The sequence below is a fragment of the Callithrix jacchus genome, chromosome 10, assembly GCF_049354715.1.
Source record: "Callithrix jacchus isolate 240 chromosome 10, calJac240_pri, whole genome shotgun sequence".
Lineage (NCBI taxonomy): Eukaryota > Metazoa > Chordata > Mammalia > Primates > Cebidae > Callithrix > Callithrix jacchus.
Window position 1 is genome coordinate 130,593,390 of NC_133511.1, and position 22,512 is coordinate 130,615,901.

At 58.1% G+C, this 22,512-nt stretch overlaps 1 protein-coding gene across 3 annotated transcripts in view; it reads left to right on the forward strand.

Moving 5' to 3' along the window:
• The first annotated feature begins 212 nt into the window (after window positions 1-212).
• The window catches only part of TOLLIP (toll interacting protein), a 38,651-nt gene continuing 16,351 nt past the window's right edge, over window positions 213-22,512 (forward strand). The window contains exons 1-2 of one of the 3 annotated variants that reach the window (XM_078341801.1): window positions 213-379; window positions 18,814-19,471. Coding sequence is in view for 2 of the 3 variants with exons in the window: in XM_054251783.2 (XP_054107758.1) it covers window positions 347-379; window positions 18,814-18,963 (183 nt within the window). In the remaining variant the exon portion in view is untranslated. Of the gene's footprint in view, window positions 380-441; window positions 633-18,813; window positions 19,472-22,512 lie in introns of those variants that run through there. The other 2 variants (XM_054251783.2, XM_078341800.1) reach the window with 2 other exon arrangements.

Sequence of the window (22,512 nt, forward strand, 5' to 3'; positions counted from 1 at the left end):
CTGTCATGACGGGGCATGCGCAGACGGCCGTGCCCGGAGCCATTGACCGGCCGGCTGGGCTCGGAGAGAAGCGGGTGCGCAGGCGCCGGGCGAGAGGCTGCGCTTGACCGCCCCTGGAGCGTGCGTGCGCGCGCGAGCCGGAAGGGGCGGTGCCTGGTGGCGCGGCGCCTGCGCAGTGGGGAGGGGCGCGGGGGAGGGGCGCGGCGGCTGTCAGCTGACTGTGGCGGCGGCGGCGGCGGCGGCCTCGAGGTGACAACCGTCCCCGTCGCAGGCTCCGGCGGGGGCGCAGGAGGTCGCCCGGCGCGTCATTGTCGGGTCGGCGAGGCCCAGGGCCGGCCGCAGCACCATGGCGACCACCGTCAGCACTCAGCGCGGGCCGGTGAGGCCGCAGGGCTAGGGTCGGGCGGGGGCGGCCACCTGCGGCGGGCGGGGCCTCGGGCCGGGGCTTCTGGTCAGCGACGGCGGGCAGGAGGGCTCCTTGGCTCCCCCAGGGCACGCGGGGCGCCCGGCCGGCCGGAGGGGAGCGGCGGCGTCGTCACTCGGGGCGGGGCGGGCCGGACGGATGCGCCCGCGCTGCGGGACGCTCGAACTCCCCGTCGCGCCCGGGCAGAGCGTTGGGGAGGCGGCCCCAGGTGAGGGGGCCTGCGCGCGGGGTGAGCCTCAGATGGAGGCGGCCCTGTGCCCCGTGGTTCCCCAGATGGAGGCGGCCCTGTGCCCCGTGGTTCCCCAGATGGAGGCGGCCCTGTGCCCCACGGTTCCCCAGATGGAGGCGGCCCTGTGCCCCGTGGTTCCCCAGATGGAGGCGGGCCCTGTGCCCCACGGTTCCCCAGATGGAGGCGGCCCTGTGCCCCGTGGTTCCCCAGATGGAGGCGGCCCTGTGCCCCGTGGTTCCCCAGATGGAGGCGGGCCCTGTGCCCCGTGGTTCCCCAGATGGAGGCGGCCCTGTGCCCCGTGGTCCCCCAGATGGAGGCGGCCCTGTGCCCCACGGTCCCCCAGATGGAGGCGGCCCTGTGCCCCACGGTCCCCAGATGGAGGCGGCCCTGTGCCCCACGGTCCCCCAGATGGAGGCGGCCCTGTGCCCCACGGTCCCCAGATGGAGGCGGCCCTGTGCCCCACGGTTCCCCAGATGGAGGCGGCCCTGTGCCCCACGGTTCCCCAGATGGAGGCGGCCCTGTGCCCCGTGGTTCCCCAGATGGAGGCGGCCCTGTGCCCCACGGTTCCCCAGGTGGAGGCGGCCCTGTGCCCCGTGGTTCCCCAGGTGGAGGCGGCCCTGTGCCCGATGGTTCCCCAGATGGAGGCGGCCCTTGCTCTAATGTCTCCCAAATGGTGGAGGGCCCCGCACCCTAATGGTCCCCCAGATGGAGGCGGCCCTGTGCCCCATGGTTCCCAGGCGGAGGCGGGCCCGCACCCTAATGGTCCCCCAGATGGGGGCAGCCCCTGCACCCTCATGGCCCCCGCGGTGGAGGTGGGCCTCCACTCTGGTTGGTCCCATGGATGGTGGCAGTTTCCTCCTTCCCCCTTACGCTACAGAGCAGTGGTGACCACTTCTTGGGCGCAGTTGTGTCCCCAGTTTCCCAGTTAGTGGCCGTGTAAAGCCTCAGTTTCTTCATTTGCAAATGAGAGGTTAGGTGCCAAGAATTCGTAAGAAACTTTCCTGCTCCTCATTCTCTCCTGAGGGTTGCCTGTCAGTTTCTATAGCATTCATATTGCAGGAGAGCTGCTGTAGATGGACTCAGAGACGATGGGCCCCTGGCGTGAGTGGGCTCCTGGCATGAGTGGGCTCCTGGTGTGAGTGGGTTCCCGGTGTGAGTGGGTTCCCGGTGTGAGTGGCCTCCTGGCGTGAGTGGGTTCCTGGCGTGAGTGGGCTCCTGGCGTGACTGCCTCCTGGCGTGAGTGCCTCCTGGCATGAGTGGGCTCCTGGTGTGAGTGCCTCCTGGTGTGAGTGCCTCCTGGCGTGAGTGGGCTCCTGGTGTGAGTGCCTCCTGGCATGAGTGGGCTTCTGGTGTGAGTGGGCTCCTGGTGTGACTGCCTCCTGGCATGAGTGGGCTCCTGGTGTGAGTGCCTCCTGGCGTGAGTGGGCTCTTGGCATGAGTGGGCTCCTGGTGTGAGTGCCTCCTGGCGTGAGTGGGCTCCTGGTGTGAGTGCCTCCTGGCGTGAGTGGGCTCCTCGTGTGAGTGCCTCCTAGCTCACTGTTAGGTTCTTTGTGCATTGCTGTAAAGAAATACCAGAGACTGGGTAATTTCCAAGATAGAAGTTTTAATCAGCTCTGAGTTCTGCAGACTACAGGTAGCATAGCGCAGGCATCTGCTCCTGGGGAGGCCTCTGGAAGCTTCCAGCCATGGCGGAAGATCAAGTGGGAGCCTGCGCGTCATATGGCGGAAGCAGTAAGAGAGTTGGGGGTGGGAGCTGCCACATACTTTTTAATGACCAGATCTCGTGAGAACTCACAGTCACCAGGACAGCACCGAGCCACAAGGGATCTGCCCCCGTGACCCACACCCCCCCCACCAGGCCCCGCCTCCAACACTGGGGATCACGATTCAGCGTGAGATTTGGCAGGACACAGATTTAAACTGTGTCACTCACTGAGGCTGGGCTGGGGCGGGCTGTTGGGAGCAGTCCAGTTTTTATCAACAGCGGCTCTAAACGTGCCATGGGTGGAAAAAGTCCTTTTCCACTATGCTGTAGGGTCCCTGCACTCATGCAGCCGGTACTGGACATGGTGGAGGGTTCCCCGGGCTCCCCACAAGTCCTGCTGTTTCTCCTAATGAGAGAATTCTTCAGGCAGAACATTTTTTCTGAGTTTAGAATGAAGCCCCAGGTTTTGGGCACAGAGGATTTTTCTGAGGACTTTGAAGGAAATCTCCTAACACACAGGAGACTCAGGTGTGGAGCCTGTGGGTCAGCAGAGGTCCCGGACGGCATCTCTGGCGTGAGTGAGCTCCGCTTCGTCCTCAGTGCACCACAGCGAGTGCCTGCAGGCTGCTCTGAGTGAGGTGCTCCTTTCTGCCTCACTACAGGCTCATAGCAACAAGGGAACCAGCACCCCCTTTGTGTCCTGGAGAGTGGGGGGCACAGTGGCTGGGCAGGATGGCCGCTTCCTTACTGTGTGGTCAGGGAGGCGTCCTCAGCCCCCTGGGAACTTGTCCTCGTCTGGAACTGCACTGGGGTGTGGGACTGAGTTTGAATTCAGCAGGGGCTGAGCACCACGGAGCAGCTGGGAGGCAGGCCCTTCCTGTTGTGAGGTGCCCGCGATGAGGAAGTGGGAGTGGCGGTGTTCATACACGCGGGGCCTGTGCCGACACATACCGAGGTGTCGTCAGACTCTCCTCTTGCCTGGTGCCTCCTGGGCTGTTTCTATCCTTTGTAGACAAGCAGGTCTTTCAGGGGCACCCCCGTTGACCTGTAAACACCCAGTGACATCAGGTGTGGCTCAAGCTGCCAGGGTCTCCAGGAAGGTGTTGTCAGCACTGGGGGTCCAAGTGCTGTTTGGAGTGCGTGTGACTTAATCAACCAGCATTACTGACTGGTGTTTAGGACAGCCACAAAGGGCAGCCACAGTACAGGGGACAGCCAGGTGGTTCCTGCCATTGGGATCTCACAGGGCAGTGCATAAGGACAGTGGAACCACATGATGGCAGCTGGCAGGTCTGTTGATCTTAACTCCAGGGTCAGGTGCTGGGAGAGTTTGTAAACAGTGGCCTCACTGGGGCTGGATGTTGGGGTGAGGATGTGACACCTCATCTGAGCTTGGAGGAGGAATGTGAGTCGGGGGTGGGCCGAGAGGGGACTGCACAGAAAGAAGTGTGGAGTCTGGAGGTGGAGAGGAGGGAGCCCAGGGGCTGAGGATGGAGGGAGGTGGAGAGGAGGGCGCTTCAGGGGCCGAGAATGGAGGGAGGCCGGGGCTGGTGGCGGCAGGAGGGTCTTGGGCACAGGAAGGCTGGACTTGGCCCTGAGTTCATCAGGTCAGTGCAGCACTCTCTGTGAAGTGTTGCCCGCACATGCCCACTGCAGGGCCTGCCTTGGCTCTGGCCTGCCTCACCAAACATGACCCATCCAGCCCCTCTGGATGAGCTCATGCTGGGCCTCCGGCCAGTTATTAGCATCTGGAGGAACTCCTGCTTTTGCAGGACGTATTGACACGACATTTATCGTGTCTTCTTCTTTATCTTAACTCGTGGCGCCGGGGAGGCAGGAGGTTTGCAGGGTGCTTGGCTTTCCAGCACAAAGAGGTGCTTCCCAGGGCCCAGGGCCCAGGGCAGGCTCTGGCTCAGGAGACCTTGACTGCAATCTACTCGCTGCCTCCACCTAGTGAAGGGGTGACAGCAAGGTCCCGTGGGTCGTGAAGGAGCAGAGGGGCTGCTCATGGGGGCCTGGGAGGGTTCTTTTGTCCTTGGGTAGAAGGAACTTCAGGGCCCAGCAGGTAGGTGTGGAGACGACCTATCGTTCTGAAAGAGTTCGTGCAGTGTTTGTATCTCCAGGATTGCGTTTCCCCGATAGCCACTGAGGGATGCTTCAGCCTGTGCAGCGTTTGCCTCACTTTTCAGAAATGCCAGTATTTTGGAAAGATAACCCTTTTTCAATACAGTCTGCACATTGTCAGAAAGCATCAGTGAGTGCCTGCAAGGAGTACTGTGCGGCCGCGCCTTCCCCAGTGAGGACCCGGGCAGTGAGAACTCCAGTGAGAACTCCAGGCCGGCGGCCGCGCCTTCCCCAGTGAGGACCCGGGCAGTGAGAACTCCAGTGAGAACTCCGGGCCGGCGGCCGCGCCTTCCCCAGTGAGGACCCGGGCAGTGAGAACTCCAGTGAGAACTCCGGGCCGGCGGCCGCGCCTTCCCCAGTGAGGACCCGGGCAGTGAGAACTCCAGTGAGAACTCCGGGCCGGCGGCCGCGCCTTCCCCAGTGAGGACCCGGGCAGTGAGAACTCCAGTGAGAACTCCGGGCCGGCGGCCGCGCCTTCCCCAGTGAGGACCCGGGCAGTGAGAACTCCAGTGAGAACTCCGGGCCGGCGGCCGCGCCTTCCCCAGTGAGGACCCGGGCAGTGAGAACTCCAGTGAGAACTCCGGGCCGGCGGCCGCGCCTTCCCCAGTGAGGACCCGGGCAGTGAGAACTCCAGTGAGAACTCCGGGCCGGCGGCCGCGCCTTCCCCAGTGAGGACCCGGGCAGTGAGAACTCCAGTGAGAACTCCGGGCCGGCGGCCGCGCCTTCCCCAGTGAGGACCCGGGCAGTGAGAACTCCAGTGAGAACTCCGGGCCGGCGGCCGCGCCTTCCCCAGTGAGGACCCGGGCAGTGAGAACTCCAGTGAGAACTCCGGGCTGGTGGCTGTGCCTTCCCCAGTGAGGACCCGGGCAGTGAGAACTCCAGTGCGAACTCTGGGCTGGCGGCCCCGCCTTCTGCAGGGAGAACTCAGGGTGTTGGTGGGAGACTCTGCCTCAGCCGCTGCTGCGCGGGCAGCTGGAGAGGCCTGCTTGGTGGAGTAGAGGTGGGTGTGCTGTGCTGGATCCAGGCTGCTCCGACTCCTTGTCCTGCTTTCAGAGGTGCTGGCTGACCGTGGAGTCCAGCTGGGGGCGGCCGGCCCCTCCTCTCCTCCCTGAGAGGCCTCTGCCTGCCCGGGCTGCCCGCCTCTTCACTTCGTCGGTGATTCCTGCCGAATCAGTGACTTCACTAGGGATGGCAGAGGGCAGTCCCTGAACTTTATCATCTGTTCAGTGCTTAGTAACTGGGACTGTTTGTAGAGATAAAGCTTCCCATCAACCGGTGTCGGCCAGTTGTCCTGAAATAGAATTTGTGAAGGAAAGGCAAGCTAAATGCTTAGGGAGTCCTTCTCCCTTCCCTTCCCATACCTCAGGGAGAGTTGCTCTTCTTCGTAGGTGTGTGTAGGCTTTCTCTCCCCGAGCTTGTGAGGAGCCCATGGATTTTCCTGCATCCCGTGTGCCTCAGCCCGTGGCACTCACCCCTCTCTGCTGGCCCAGGTGGGCCTCGGGTGGGCTCTTCCTGGCGGGCATCCCTTCGCGCCGGCTACACCTGAGCCAGCGAGGGGTGCACTCACTGCCTGCTCAGGAGTCCTTGCTCTCTGGGCCCCTGTGAACGTCTGTGCTGGATTTTTGAAGCCGGGTTGTGAGTGTGTACAAGTATAGAATTGCTGTGTTTTCCTAGAAATGAGATCTTTTTGCTGTGTGAGGACCCACAGGCCTCTTGGAAAATAAAGGCCTTTGCCTTGAATTATTTTGTCTGATGCTGGCATGGCCTCTCCAGCTATCTTTTAGAGAGTATTCACCTAGTATTTTTTCCTTCTTTGATTTCACATTTTCCCTGAGAGTATGTTTGAGACAGGTGTATCACCCGCAGCACGTGGCTGGACTTTAGAGCCGTATTGAAGGAGTCTGAGTCCTGTGATGGGAGCGTCTGAGGAGCTTCATGTTTCTAGTTACAGGTGCCCAGGCGGGTACACACATTTACATTGTTTTAAATGTTTTCTTTTGTGCTTTTATCTGTCCTACATTTTCTTCTTTCTTTTTCTCTCATTGCCTTCTTTTAGATTTATTAAGCGAAGTTTTAAAAAATTGAGTTGTTTATGTCAAGTGCATACACACTGTACTTGGGAAGTACCAGAGCAGTCCTGGAAATGTTAACATGCAGACTTATCAGCTTCTACGCGAGGGAGTCGGAGCGAACTCTGGCCTCGGAGGCTGCTGGACTGAAATAGATAAACACGTTAATCATTGTCTGTCCGCCTCCTGGTCCACACGGAGCCCTCAGCCGCCCGTCCAGGCGCAGGTGCTGATGTGCCTTGTGTGGGTGCTGCCTGTCCTTGGGGCTCCCGCAGGAATCTGTCATTTCTATTCAGTCAGCACTGGTCCAGATTTCGTTCTGTGTTTATCTCTTTCTTTTTTCTATTTGGGATCGCTTTCCTTTACCTTCAGGTTCATTTTTTAGAAGTTTCTGTAGTGGCAAACTTGATGTTTGCTCGTAAATGCCTTTTCTTGGGTCTTGATGGCTGTTTTTTGCTGTGTTTGGAACTCCAGTGCCTCGAAGGTGGGGGCCGCCCCCTTCCTGGCTCCTGGGTGGCTGCTGAGCAGGTGGGGAATGGCCGTCCCATCCTCCAGCTTTCCTTCCTTTCTGCCTCTCTTTGCTGCCTTCTGAACATGCTGCTCTGGCCTGCCTCCCAGTTCACTTGAGGTCTTTTTTTTTTTTCTTTTTAGGCAGTCTTACCCTGTCGCCAGGCTGGAGTACAGTGGTGCGATCTCGGCTCACTGGAACCTCTGCCTCCCAGGTTCAAGCAATTTTCCTGCCTCAGCCTCCAGAGAAGCTGGGATTACAGGCATGTGGCACCACACCCAGTTAATTTTTGTGTTTTTATTAGAGTCACGGTTTCACCATGTTGGCCAGGCTGGTCTTGAACTCCTAGTTTCAAGTGATCCACCCACCTCGGCCTCCCAAAGTGCTGGAATTACAGGTGTGAGCCACTGCCCCCGGCCCCAACCTCTGTTCATCTGGGGCTCTAACACTGTCCCTTGACCTGCCAGACAGGCCCTGTAAACCTGCTGTGCAAGTGTTTCCTGTCCCTGAGTCACTGTCTCCAGATCCTGTGGGCCCTGTCCAGGCACCATGCTGCTAAGGCCTGCCCTGCCACCCTGCCACCCGGCCTTGCCCTGTGTCTCTGCACAGCACCTGCTGCCTTTCGCATGCAGTGTGACGTACTGTCTTTTTTCGCTGAAGTGAGGCACCACAGGAGCAGACTGAGCTCTGACCTGGGCGTGAACCTGATGGCAGCCGTCCCCTGTAGGACAGTGGCCTGGAGTGGGCCCCTTACACAGCCTTCAAGGCAGGGCCAGCCCATCAGACACAGGGAGGCTGGCGATGACCTGGGCTTCAGGTTCTCAGCTCTGTCTGGGCCGGCTGTGCCGTTCTATGCAGGTCCTGGGGTCCTGGGGCCCTGGCCGAGTGTAGGGTTCCCTTTTTGGCAGACACCCATACCTCACCCAAGAGGCTTGTCAGACTGTGCCTTCCACCCGTATCCCCAGGTCTTCTGACTAGTGGGATTTGTATCTGTTCTGTTGGGTTCTCCTGTCCTTTTGGACACCAGCCCAGCCCAGCTCTTCCTGCTGTGGGTCCCAACTCTGAAGGTCACGTTGAATCATGGCTGTGTTAGGAGCTGGTGAAAGCCCAGGCCTGGGGTACAGGAAATATCTGTGTTGGGGCTGCCTTGGGCTGGCTTTGGGGCTTCAGGAGCCCTTGACGCTTGTTCTCCATGTGGGGTGGAGACTGACCCTGAGAGGCCAAAAGGTTTCCTTCTTGGGGGAGGAAACTCTTTAGATTTGACAGCTGTATGTGCCTCCCCAGCTCAGCTCTGCTGGGTTTTTTTGTTCATTACTATTTCATCGTCCCTGGGTTTTCTGGGTGTGTCCCCCAAGCGCGTGGATATGGAGTTCACGCAAGCCCAAGACACACATGTGAGCTGGGGCTGCTGTGAGGTGGAGGGGGCAGGCGCCCATGGGTGCCTTCATGTGGTTTCCCCAGCGCTGCTGTGTGACTCTGGCTGCAGAACTGAATGAGAACCGTTGACATTTTGTGATTGAATTCCACAAAACGCATTTAGCCATCGCCAATTATGTCAGTTTGCCGAAAGAATACCAAGCAGCCACTTAGAAGGTGTCTTCTCACATCGAGCAAAAGCTTCAGTGTGCTAAGGATATTTACTGCGTTTATTTAAGTTGTTTATTTGTACGTATGATTTGATAAAATTTGTGTAAGTAAATAAATTACACTCAGAGCTGCTCAGCACATAGTCATGACATGTTAGAAGCTTTTTAGTTTTTAATTGAACTTGCTTTAGTTACGCCAACCTGACATTAGAACTGAGACTCAGGAGAGCCATGCTTGCAGTGTTGACGTGCACAGTGCAGGTGCACAAGTGGCACACACAGACACAGACACAGTACCTCCTCAGCCCGTGCACAGTGCAGGTGCACACACAATGCACAGACAGTTCCTCCTCAGCCCATGCACAGTGCAGGTGCACACACAGCGCACACACAGACACAGACACAGTTCCTCCTCAGCCCGTGCACAGTGCAGGTGCACACATAGCGCACACACAGACACAGACACAGTTCCTCCTCAGCCCGTGCACAGTGCAGGTGCACACGTGATGCACAGACAGTTCCTCCTCAGCCCATGCACAGTGCAGGTGCACAAGCGGCACACACAGATACAGACACAGTACCTCCTCAGCCCGTGCACAGTGCAGGTGCCACACGATGCACAGAGAGTTCCTCCTCAGCCCATGCACAGTGCAGGTGCACAAGCGGCACACACACAGACACAGACAGTTCCTCCTCAGCCCGTGCACAGTGCAGGCGCACACATGGTGCACACACAGACACAGACAGTTCCTCCTCAGCCCGTGTACAGTGCAGGCGCACACATGGTGCACACACAGACACAGACACAGTTCCTCCTCAGCCCGTGCACAGTGCAGGCGCACACACAGACACAGTTCCTCCTCAGCCCGTGTACAATGCAGGTGCACACATGGTGCACACACAGACACACAGTTCCTCCTCAGCCCGTGCACAGTGCAGGCGCACACACGGCGCACACACAGACACAGACACAGTTCCTCCTCAGCCCGTGTACAGTGCAGGTGCACACATGGTGCACACACAGACACAGTTCCTCCTCAGCCCGTGCACAGTGCAGGTGCACACACGGCACACACACAGACACAGACACAGTTCCTCCTCAGCCCGTGTACAGTGCAGGTGCACACATGGTGCACACACAGACACAGTTCCTCCTCAGCCCGTGCACAGTGCAGGCGCACACACAGACACAGACACAGTTCCTCCTCAGCTCATGCACAGTGCAGGCGCACACACAGACACAGACACAGTTCCTCCTCAGCCCGTGCACAGTGCAGGTGCACACATGGCGCACACACAGTACCTCTGCAGCCACACAGCCTCATGGGGCAGGGACAGTGAGAAGGTTTCACAAGGTTCCACAGAGGGCCAGTCAGGGTCATGGCTAGGAAACCCTGCCTTCCCGCTGCCCACATGTGGCCAGCCATGCTCTGGGGTGTCTGTGGCTGCAGCTCCTCAGGATGGTGCCCCCTTGTAGGACAGGCCAGGACTGCGTGTGTTCATGGCTCCATGTCCTGGGCTGTGTCGGGCAGCAGGTGTGAACACTGGCTCTTTAGATTGGAAACGTATTACTACCATGAATATTCACAGTGGGTGCTTGTTTAATTTGTGTGTTTAAAAAGAAAAGTTAGCTTTGGATTGACTGCAGACATTACATGATAGCAAAGAAGAATTAAGATTTTATTTCTGTGCCAAAACTAAAATTTAGACTTGAAGAGCAATTGTTTTAAATAGAAGTGCATTTTGGAGCCTTGTTTCTTTGATGGTGGAGAGGTGTGCTGTGGTAGTTGAGAGCCCTGGCGTCAGCAAGGGAGGAACGGCCGTCACACAGGCCTGTGTCGTGATCCACTGAGAGTGCCATGTGGGGAGGAGGATCAGCCCTTCCAAGAAATACGGAATTACATTTTAAACTGGATTTAGACGGACTAATGGTTATAAAAGTAGCTTTTATTTTCAGAGAAAAAACCCAGAGAGCTCCGTGGAATGAGAGTCCTACCCCGTCCATTTTATTTTAAAAGTAATTCACAAATGTGGTTTTAAAACCATTTCTAAAAGTAACCGGCAGGATATGAAAGTATACATAAATTAAAACAGGATCTTCCCTGCCCGTTTCCCTGGAGTTCCATTCCTGAGTGCGCCCCCAGAGTAGGTGTCGACCCAGGCCTCCTTATGGTTCCTGCAGCAGGTCGTGCTGCGCCTCTGCCTCCGCCTCCGCCTCCGTCCCCGTCCCCCGGTCTCCTCGTTTGTTCGTGTTCCGTGTTTTTGGCATGGACTGCCAGCTCCTGTTGGGGCCACGTGGCTCTGCGCTGGGTGGCTGTGCCTGGCTGGTGGATGGGGCGTTTTCACGGCACAGGTGGTGCGGCCGAGGCGTCCTGTGCTCACGTGCCTGAGTGAGCATTTCCATGGGACTGGTTCCTGAAGTGGAATTGTTGGCCTCACACAGGCATTAAACTTACTCGTTAGGGTTGAACTTGGTATGCTCAGCTTGTACCTGGAAGCAGAATCACAGGGAATATCCGTTGTGTGTCAGGAGTGATCATTCTTTCATATTCCAAGCCTCTGAGCCAGGGCAAAGCATGTGTTTTTATGTGACCATTGAAACGTTCCTCCATCGTAATATGGCAAGAATATATTTTAGGATTAGCACTGAATTTAAAAAACAAATTCAAAATAGATGTTTATTGAAGGACAGAGTCTCGTCCCTGAAACAGTAGGATTTGCTTCAGCCCCTGGCCTCCCTGTGGCTCTGGAGTGGTACCTGGTCTTGTTGACAGTGGTGGAACCGCTCCTGGTGCGAAGGGCGTGGCTGTCAGTGGAGAAACGGCATTGCAGCAGCGGCTGAGCGCCTCTTCCTGGCAGGCAGGGCGGCAGGTTGCATAGCCAGTGTTCCTACGGGGAGGACTGAGGCCTGCTCTGTCCTCTCTTGCTCTCTTTACCTGAAGTGAAATATTTTTTGATAAGCTTTTAATTTTGTGGTGCTCAGTTGAATGCGGAATTGAAAAGTTGGCATGAGAGGTCCTGTGTGTCTCAGCCACGTTCCCTGGCCGATGCTCCCCTCACCGGGAACGGCTCTCACAGCTGTGACGGTGACTGGGGACTTGACTGTTCGCTCCAGCTTCCATTTGGATGTCCTGGTTTTTCAGTGACTGTCCCCTGCTGCCTCCGGATCCCACCTTGCGTTTAACCATCGTGTCTCTGTCTCTCAGGCTTCCCTTGTGTTTTTGGGACCTTGATGGTCGGAAGAGGACCGACTGGTCAGGATTTTGTTGGATGTCTCTTCATTGGGGCACGGGTTTTGGGAAGAAAGCCCAGAGGTGAGGTGTGTGTCATCTCGGGGAGCTGGATGCACACCTGCCTGCTGCGTGCTGCTGGCTGTGGTCCCCGGGCTGCAGAGCAGACAAGTTGGTTCCACAGGGAGCTGCTTCTCCCCTTTCTGAGTTCTGTCCACACGGTTTATATTTGAAAACCCTCATTTCATATTTGTCATTTTGTGGTTAAATCCTTGTTGGAAAGTGATAGTCATGAGGCCTTTGGATATAATTTTATTTCCTCCCAGTAAAGAGTGGTCCCATTGTCCTTAATGGACATCTAAATTGTGCAGAGCAAGGAGACGGGGCGCTGGATGCCCACAAATGCCAAGACAGCCAGGAGCCAGAACAGTGAGGAACCCACAGCGCTCCCTCAGAGGCCTCTCCCGGACCCCGCGTCCACACAGCCCTATGACCACCCACACCCTCTCCCTGACTGGCTTCTCCATGTTGCTGTCTCCCAGACATGTGATGCCTGACTCTTCCTCACGTGTGCCCAGGAGCTTTCTGTCTGTCTCCCATATCTACCCAGGAGGACACAAGCTGCTTATCACTCCCCATGTGTGCCCAGGAGGACACAAGCTGCCTCAGTCCCCACATGTGCCCAGGAGCACACAAGCTGCCTGTTGGTCCCCACGCGTGTGCCCAGGAGGACATGAGCTTCCTGTCTGTCCCCATGTGTGCCCAGGAGGACACGAGCTTCCTGTCCATCCCCCATGTGTGCCCAGGGGGACACAAGCTGCATATCTGTTCCCCATGTGTGCCTAGGAGGACATCAGCATGCGTCCCGCACATGTGCCAAGGAGGACACGCACTTCCTGTCCATCCCGCATGTGTGCCCAGGAGAACACGAACTGCCTGTCCGACTCCACATGTGCCTAGAAGGCCACGAGCTGCCTGTCTGTCCCCCATGTGTGCCCAAGAGGCATGAAGCTATTCCTGCCGTGTCCCCAGAGCTGCATGCATGGTACGCAGGAGGCCATTGTTGCAGATAAACAGGAGTTTAGCCTGTGTACATTAATCACACAAACTTGGTTAGCACGAGTGTATTTCTGCAAGAGAACCTCTTTCTGGTGAGCAGAGGGAGCTAGTGATAGAGCCCATGAGCATGGGCTGTGCCAGGGCCCAATGAGGTTAGCAGGGAAGCGAGTGCTGCATGGCCAGGTGTCCAACAGGGAGAGAGCTCTGGACTGTGAATCCCTCTGGGAGACAGGCGAGGGGTCCTGGTCTTCTTTACCCCAGAATTTCCAGCACACCTACAGGAAGAGGGACTTCACTCCAGCACTTCCCATACACCTACAGGAACAGGGCCTCACCCCAGCACTTCCTATACACCTACAGGAGGAGGGACTCACCCCAGCACTTCCTATACACCTACAGGAACAGGGCCTCACACCAGCACTTCCCATACACCTACAGGAACAGGGCCTCACCCCAGCACTTCCTATACACCTACAGGAACAGGGCCTCACCCCAGCACTTCCTATACACCTACGGGAACAGGGCCTCACCCCAGCACTTCCTATACACCTACGGGAACGGGGCCTCACCCCAGCACTTCCTATACACCTACGGGAACAGGGCCTCACCCCAGCACTTCCTATACACCTACAGGAACAGGGCTCACCCCAGCACTTCCTATACACCTACAGGAACAGGGCCTCACCCCAGCACTTCCTATACACCTACAGGAACAGGGCCTCACCCCAGCACTTCCTATACACCTACGGGAACGGGGCCTCACCCCAGCACTTCCCATACACCTACAGGAACAGGGCCTCACCCCAGCACTTCCTATACACCTACAGGAACAGGGCCTCACCCCAGCACTTCCTATACACCTACGGGAACGGGGCCTCACCCCAGCACTTCCTATACACCTACAGGAACAGGGCCTCACCCCAGCACTTCCTATACACCTACGGGAACAGGGCTCACCCCAGCACTTCCTATACACCTACGGGAACGGGGCCTCACCCCAGCACTTCCTATACACCTACAGGAACGGGGCCTCACCCCAGCACTTCCTATACACCTACGGGAACAGGGCCTCACCCCAGCACTTCCTATACACCTACGGGAACGGGCCTCACCCCAGCACTTCCTATACACCTACGGGAACAGGGCTCACCCGAGCACTTCCTATACATCTACAGGAACAGGGCTCACCCCAGCACTTCCCATACACCTACAGGAACAGGGCCTCACCCCAGCACTTCCCATACACCTACAGGAAGAGGGCCTCACCCCAGCACTTCCTATACACCTACGGGAACAGGGCCTCACCCCAGCACTTCCTATACACCTACAGGAACAGGGCCTCACCCCAGCACTTCCTATACACCTACAGGAACAGGGCCTCACCCCAGCACTTCCTATACACCTACAGGAACGGGGCCTCACCCCAGCACTTCCTATACACCTACAGGAACAGGGCCTCACCCCAGCACTTCCTATACACCTACAGGAACAGGGCCTCACCCCAGCACTTCCCATATACCTACAGGAACAGGGCTCACCCGAGCACTTCCTATACACCTACAGGAACAGGGCCTCACCCCAGCACTTCCCATACACCTACGGGAACGGGCCTCACCCCAGCACTTCCTATACACCTACGGGAACGGGGCCTCACCCCAGCACTTCCTATACACCTACAGGAACAGGGCTCACCCCAGCACTTCCTATACACCTACGGGAACAGGGCTCACCCCAGCACTTCCTATACACCTACAGGAAGAGGGCCTCACCCCAGCACTTCCTATACACCTACGGGAACAGGGCCTCACCCCAGCACTTCCTATACACCTACAGGAAGAGGGCCTCACCCCAGCACTTCCTATACACCTACAGGAACAGGGCCTCACCCCAGCACTTCCTATACACCTACAGGAAGAGGGCCTCACCCCAGCACTTCCCATACACCTACAGGAACAGGGCCTCACCCCAGCACTTCCCATACACCTACAGGAAGAGGGCCTCACCCCAGCACTTCCTATACACCTACAGGAACAGGGCCTCACCCCAGCACTTCCTATACACCTACAGGAAGAGGGCCTCACCCCAGCACTTCCTATACACCTACAGGAACAGGGCCTCACCCCAGCACTTCCTATACACCTACAGGAAGAGGGCCTCACCCCAGCACTTCCCATACACCTACAGGAAGAGGGCCTCACCCCAGCACTTCCTATACACCTACGGGAACGGGGCCTCACCCCAGCACTTCCTATACACCTACAGGAACAGGGCCTCACCCCAGCACTTCCTATACACCTACAGGAACAGGGCCTCACCCCAGCACTTCCTATACACCTACAGGAACGGGGCCTCACCCCAGCACTTCCTATACACCTACGGGAACGGGCCTCACCCCAGCACTTCCTATACACCTACAGGAACGGGGCCTCACCCCAGCACTTCCTATACACCTACAGGAACGGGGCCTCACCCCAGCACTTCCTATACACCTACGGGAACAGGGCTCACCCCAGCACTTCCTATACACCTACAGGAACAGGGCTCACCCCAGCACTTCCTATACACCTACAGGAACAGGGCCTCACCCCAGCACTTCCTATACACCTACAGGAACAGGGCCTCACCCCAGCACTTCCTATACACCTACAGGAACGGGGCCTCACCCCAGCACTTCCTATACACCTACGGGAACGGGCCTCACCCCAGCACTTCCTATACACCTACAGGAACGGGGCCTCACCCCAGCACTTCCTATACACCTACAGGAACGGGGCCTCACCCCAGCACTTCCTATACACCTACAGGAACGGGGCCTCACCCCAGCACTTCCTATACACCTACAGGAACGGGGCCTCACCCCAGCACTTCCTATACACCTACAGGAACGGGGCCTCACCCCAGCACTTCCTATACACCTACAGGAACAGGGCCTCACCCCAGCACTTCCTATACACCTACAGGAACGGGGCCTCACCCCAGCACTTCCTATACACCTACGGGAACGGGCCTCACCCCAGCACTTCCTATGCACCTACAGGAACAGGGCCTCACCCCAGCACTTCCTATACACCTACGGGAACGGGCCTCACCCCAGCACTTCCTATACACCTACGGGAACAGGGCTCACCCCAGCACTTCCTATACACCTACAGGAACAGGGCCTCACCCCAGCACTTCCTATACACCTACAGGAACAGGGCTCACCCGAGCACTTCCTATACATCTACAGGAACAGGGCTCACCCCAGCACTTCCCATACACCTACAGGAACAGGGCCTCACCCCAGCACTTCCCATACACCTACAGGAAGAGGGCCTCACCCCAGCACTTCCTATACACCTACGGGAACAGGGCCTCACCCCAGCACTTCCTATACACCTACAGGAACAGGGGCTTCACCTCAGTGCTTCCTATACACCTACAGGAACGGGGCTCACCCGAGCACTTCCTATACACCTACAGGAACAGGGCCTCACCCCAGCACTTCCTATACACCTACAGGAACAGGGCCTCACCCCAGCACTTCCTATACACCTACAGGAACGGGGCTCACCCGAGCACTTCCTATACACCTACGGGAACAGGGCTCACCCCAGCACTTCCCATACACCTACAGGAACAGGGCCTCACCCCAGCACTTCCTATACACCTACAGGAACAGGGCCTCACCCCAGCACTTCCTATACACCTACAGGAACAGGGCCTCACCCCAGCACTTCCTATACACCTACAGGAACGGGGCTCACCCGAGCACTTCCTATACACCTACGGGAACAGGGCTCACCCCAGCACTTCCCATACACCTACAGGAACAGGGCCTCACCCCAGCACTTCCTATACACCTACAGGAACAGGGCCTCACCCCAGCACTTCCTATACACCTACAGGAACAGGGCTCACCCCAGCACTTCCTATACACCTACAGGAACAGGGCCTCACCCCAGCACTTCCCATACACCTACAGGAAGAGGGCCTCACCCCAGCACTTCCTATACACCTACGGGAACAGGGCCTCACCCCAGCACTTCCTATACACCTACAGGAACAGGGGCTTCACCTCAGTGCTTCCTATGCACCTACAGGAAGAGGGCCTCACCCCAGCACTTCCCATACACCTACAGGAAGAGGGCCTCACCCCAGCACTTCCTATACACCTACGGGAACAGGGCCTCACCCCAGCACTTCCTATACACCTACAGGAACAGGGGCTTCACCTCAGTGCTTCCTATGCACCTACAGGAACACATGGTTGCCATCTCGTACCATGGGGCTTCTCAGGGTTCTTCTCAGGACACTCTGTCTGGGGAAGGCCAGCCTGGGACTCCTGGCAGCCACCGGCCTGGTGGGGGTTTCCTTCCCTCAGTGACCTCTGCACCCTTTTTGTTTGCCCATAAGGACAGGGGTCCCTCCTTTCCAGGCCCTGGCCTGTGTCACATTCTCCAGAGGTGAGGCCGGGGTGCTCTGCTGTACTCACACAGGATGGCTCCTCTCACGGGGTAAAGGCCACTTGTGACATGCCCCCGTGAAAAACAGGGTTAAGTGTGCAGAAAGACAAAGTGTGTTTTGCTCTTTAGAAAAGAGCGGTTGAACGCATGCCAAGCCAGCTGCTCAGGTTGGGGTGCAGCCTTCAGAGATCTGAGGGTCCTGAGTCCCTAACCCTCCAAGCAGCACCCTGCGTGGCTGCGTCCCTTTTTGCTGCCATTAGCTGTGGAGCGCTGACTGGCTTGTGCTCTCCAGGCCTGAGATGGGGACCAGGTGAGGACCTTCTTGGGTCCTTTGAAATGCAAGGCAGCAAAGCACAGCAGATGCAGGGCTTAATTCAGAACCTCCTGGCACCCTGCCTGGCACCAGGTCATTGGGCGTCCATGGCACAGGCGGGACGGGTGCCTGGTCTGCACGGCACAGGAGTCCTGGCAGCCTTAGCACGCGCACTTTGCCTGAGTCCACGTCAGACACGCCCGGGCTTCCTGTCCACTCGGTGTTTCCTGAAAACCACTGCCCAGGGCGCTGGTGCTGGCCGGGCCCTGCAGGCGGCCGCGTCTCCTCAGCTGGCATCTCCACTCCACGAGCAGCCAGGCCTGCCTCGTGCTTGTTAGCTGCCATCACTGTGGAGTGTTTCTTACCCCCAGACACCTTCGGCCACTTCAGGCATGCGGGTGGTTTTGGGGTGGCAGTGCCCTGCCCAGGCCCATCCTCTCTCCCCTCAGGGGCCGCAGCGGTGAGCAGAGGGCTGAGGAGACACCGGATGCAGAGTGGCGGGGGGGCTTTCATGGTGGTTTGGAATCAGTTTGCTTCCTGTTTTATGGTAGGGTGCTTTTGAATTCCAGCCGTTGCATGTAGGAGCGTTTGAAGTGTATTGGCAGAGGGGTTTCCAAATAACTTAGACCTGAGGCTCAGCTTTGTCTCATTCATTTGTTTGACCAAGTAGCCTGCAGTTCACTGGCCTGCCTTTAGTGTGGACAAGGAGAAAGAAGTCATGGGCACATGTGGCACAAGTGAGACCCTTTAAAATGACTAAAAACCCACCTGCCCCGGCTTTGAGGATGCAGCCGGTTTTTCGTGGCAGAAACTGTTAGGAGTCTCGGAGTGGTATCTCCTGTGGGGATCTCCTGAGTGAGGGGCCGCACCTGTAATTCTGGGGACCTCATGGTGAGGGCCAGGGTAGGGGCAGGCCCCAGCTAGACATCCTTGACCCCTTGGTTTGGAAATGAAGAAACCGAGGCTGAGCACAGTCCAGGACTGGATTAGGAAGTGTCTGGGGATGGGGCACAGATGGAGCCCCTGGGGAGAGCTGGTTCTCAGGAACGCAGTGGGGAAGCTGCGGTCGGGTTGAGTGGTGCTCCTGCCCTGACTGTGGCCTCTCTGACCCCACCCTGCAGGTCTACATCGGCGAGCTCCCGCAGGACTTCCTCCGCATCACGCCCACTCAGCAGCAGCGGCAAGTCCAGCTGGATGCGCAGGCGGCCCAGCAGCTGCAGTACGGAGGCGCCATGGGCACCGTGGGCCGACTAAACATCACCGTGGTCCAGGTGGGCCTTGGGCACCCCCTGCCTGCCCGGGGCTGGCGTGCTTAGGTGGGGTGGGACTGAGGGTTTCTGCGTTTATACTGCATTTCCTAAGTGAGCAAATGGAGCTTCTGATTCCAAGTTTTTCTGTGAAACGTGTGTGATGTGAAAAATGACACACATGAAAAATATTGGCCCCGGTTCTGCCGAACATGACTAAAATGGCCAGTCGGGGTGCAGAGGGCGTATGCTCTGTGTGGATCCGGCTTCTCCACCAGATGCCTGCACCCTCCCCTCCTCACAGAGCAGCTCTCCGTCAGCCTCAGAGCTGGACATCTGCCGCCAGGACGCAGCCAGCGGTCACTTAGTGGACTTTCAAGTGAAAACCAAAATCCATGGGCAGACTGAACACCGATCTTGATCACACCAAAACATTCTGTAAGGCCGCAGGAAAAGGAGACACATTGCGGGCCACGCAGGCTTTTGTAGAGACCCACAACAGAGCAGGCAGAAGTGTCTGTGGACCTCACAAGTAAGGGACTGAGCAGTGCCGTCAGCCTGTGGGTCTGTAGCCTTGCGCCCTTCCTCACAGCGCCTCTTTGACCCTTGCCAGTGCAGGCGTTTCTGTGCTGCTACGGCACATCCCTCTGCCCACCCAGTGAACTGCAAGGCCATGCGTTCCTGCCCCAGCTGCCACCAGGTGCCATCACCCGCATTCAGCTGCCACCTCCTGGCAGGGCCTGGTGACCACAGGGCACTCCGCCTCACACAGTTCAAGACCCAGGGCTGGCTGGGCCTTGGAGGTGGCCCTGGCATTGCCCACGCCTCTGGTCCCCCTTGGTCCCCCGTCGCACCTTGGAGCCCACCACAGACAGCCTGTCTGCTCCCTCCACACAAGCTCACCCAGCCGTCGTGGGCAGCTCCAGCGGTGGGAACAGCTCCCTCCGCAAAAGCTCACCCAGCTGTCTGTGGGCAGCTCCAGAGGTGGGAACGTTCCTGCCTCCTTACTGGGCCACGTCACTCAGCCCACTGTTCCCTGCTTCTCTGGGCTTCTGGGAGGTCATACATGGGGTTCTGTTTGCCTCTCCTGGCTGCTTCCCCTGGTCGTCTCCTGGCCTGTAATGGGGCACCAAGGGGTCTGGTCCTTAGCCCACCCTCCCCTCTGCCCACACACCCCAGGGTGATGCATCCCTGTGGATCTAAATACCCACGTGCTGGCCCCTGCCTGAGCCGCCGCTCAGCTCTGCCCCATATTCCTGGGTACAGACCATGGCCGCATGGCCTCCCCAGTGTCCAGTGGGCATGCCGGACTCCATGTGCCCAAGGCGAGCTCTCAAGCCGCCCTCCCCAACCCAGCGTCTGCAGGTGGCGGCTCCACACTCGAAGCTGAGCCCAAAGCCCTGGTGCCCCATGGTTCATCTCTGCTGACCCTCAGCACAGGTGCCACCTCCAGCCGGTCCAGGCAGGGATCCCCACACCCACCCACTGCCTCCGCTCAGCCACTGGAGTGTGACCAGAGCAGGTCACTTCCTGCACAGGCCTTCCTTGTGGGCACTGTTCTGCTGAGCCTTCTCAAACTAGGGCCTGTTCTTTGCCTCTCCCCAGTCGCTCCTGACTTTGCTGCTCCCTGGGTTATTTTCCCGCTGCCTGCAGCTCCTCCTCCAGCTCCTGCGCCCACACGTTTACTCAGTTCTCCTGGCCAGCCACCCCTGCAGTGGCAGCACCGTCTGCTGTGCTGTGTGCCTGGTGTGCGTCTCTTGCCTGTTGTGGGGGAAGCAGCGGTGCCTTTGTGTCCCCACAGTGTCTGCCACACCAGAACAGCGTGCGGTTGTGTGCAGTCACAGAGAATGGGAGGATGCCCCTGTAACATTCGTGAGGCCACTTCAGCAGAGCAGTCAGTGCACAGAATGCCCCCTACACTTTTCCATCCACGTCACAGAGGGCAATGGGAAGACACAGGAATGGCAGGACCCAGTGTGAGCAGGCGTCAGTGACGGGCACGGGGACACTGGCGGGGGAGTCCCATGTGCCACCCAGAAAGCTGGCTTTGCTCAAAGCCTTTACAGTTACCAGTAAAAACAAAAGTGTTAGCAGCTAGGCGGAACAGCAGGGCTACTGGGAAGCTTTGGAAAGTCACTCTGGTCTCAATACTTTCCAGAAAACAGGGCAGTTTCTAAGGAGTTGAGGGGGGCAGAGTTTTAGTGTAAGAGCTGACAGAGTGGATTTATGGGTGTGAAACTGGAAGCTATAAAGGCTGAACACGCCTGTCGCCCGGGAGCTTCCAAAAACCTGTCACTCCACAGGATTCCGCAGTACGCTTCGGCCACCCAGGAAACCCTAAAATTAAGGACCCAAGAATGGGACAGTTTTGACATAAAAGCACTGGCCACAGCTTTGCTTAGAAGTGAAAGAAACAACCTGTATGTGGATGAGGACAGAAAACAGGACCCAGCAGTCCAGAGATGAGGGCACAGGATGGGAGAGCTCAGCTGTGCCCTCAGAGGGGGTTCAGCCAGGACGGGGCGGCCGTGCCCTCAGGGAGGGTTCAGTCAGGATGGGGCGGCCGTGCCCTCAGGGAGGGTTCAGCCAGGATGGGGCGGCCGTGCCCTCAGGGGGAGTTCAGCCAGGATGGGGTGGCCGTGCCCTCAGGGGGGGTTCAAGCAGGACAGGGCGGCCGTGCCCTCATGGGGGTCTATGAGGATGGGGCGGCCATGCCCTCAGAGGGGGTTCAGCCAGGATGGGGCGGCCGTGCCCTCAGGGGGGGTTCAAGCAGGACGGGGTGGCCGTGCCCTCATGGGGGTCTATGAGGATGGGGCGGCTGTGCCCTCATGGGGGTCTATGAGGATGGGGCGGCTGTGCCCTCAGGGGGAGTTGGTGAGGACAGGGGGCTGTACCCTCAGAGGGCTCGGGGGACAGTGTCTGGACTCTTGCACCAGGGAGGAAGAACCAGTGGGCTCCCTGTGGCTACCCCTGACATGTAGGGGAGGGAGGGTTGGGATGGCTCCCGAGGTCTCTGTCACTGACTGCTGGGGTGAGCTGGGTTGGCCTCAGGAGAACAGGTGGCAACAGTGCAGGAAGGCCATCTGCATTCCAGGGAGGACGCTTTCCCGGCAGCCAGGGCTGCAGGCTGCACCCGACCCAGCTCACCAGGCTTTTCTCCTGGTTTTTCTTGAGAAAGTTTTACAGTTCTAGGTTTTGTATTTGAACCTGTCGTAGACACTGAGTTGCTGTCTGCTGAGCAGTCACCTTAACTGCTGTAGTCTTCTGTCAATATCCATTCCCTATGACACATTCACCTGTGACACATGTTCACTCCCACCCCTTGGACCTCAGATGTCCCAGCCCAGCCCAGCCCCAGCCTGAGGTTGGGTCTTGTGGTCTACATGCGACGTGGCTCCTTGTGATGGGGAGACGTGTCCCCCAAACCCCACAGACTCCGAAAGCACAGGCAGGGTGGCTGCCTTCGTGAAGGGAAGAAACCACTGCCACGTGTTGTCTGAATTCCGTGGAGCAGACGTTGCCAGCTCCCCTCCCAGGTCCTCATGCTCCTGGGGATGGCTCACGTTCCCCTTC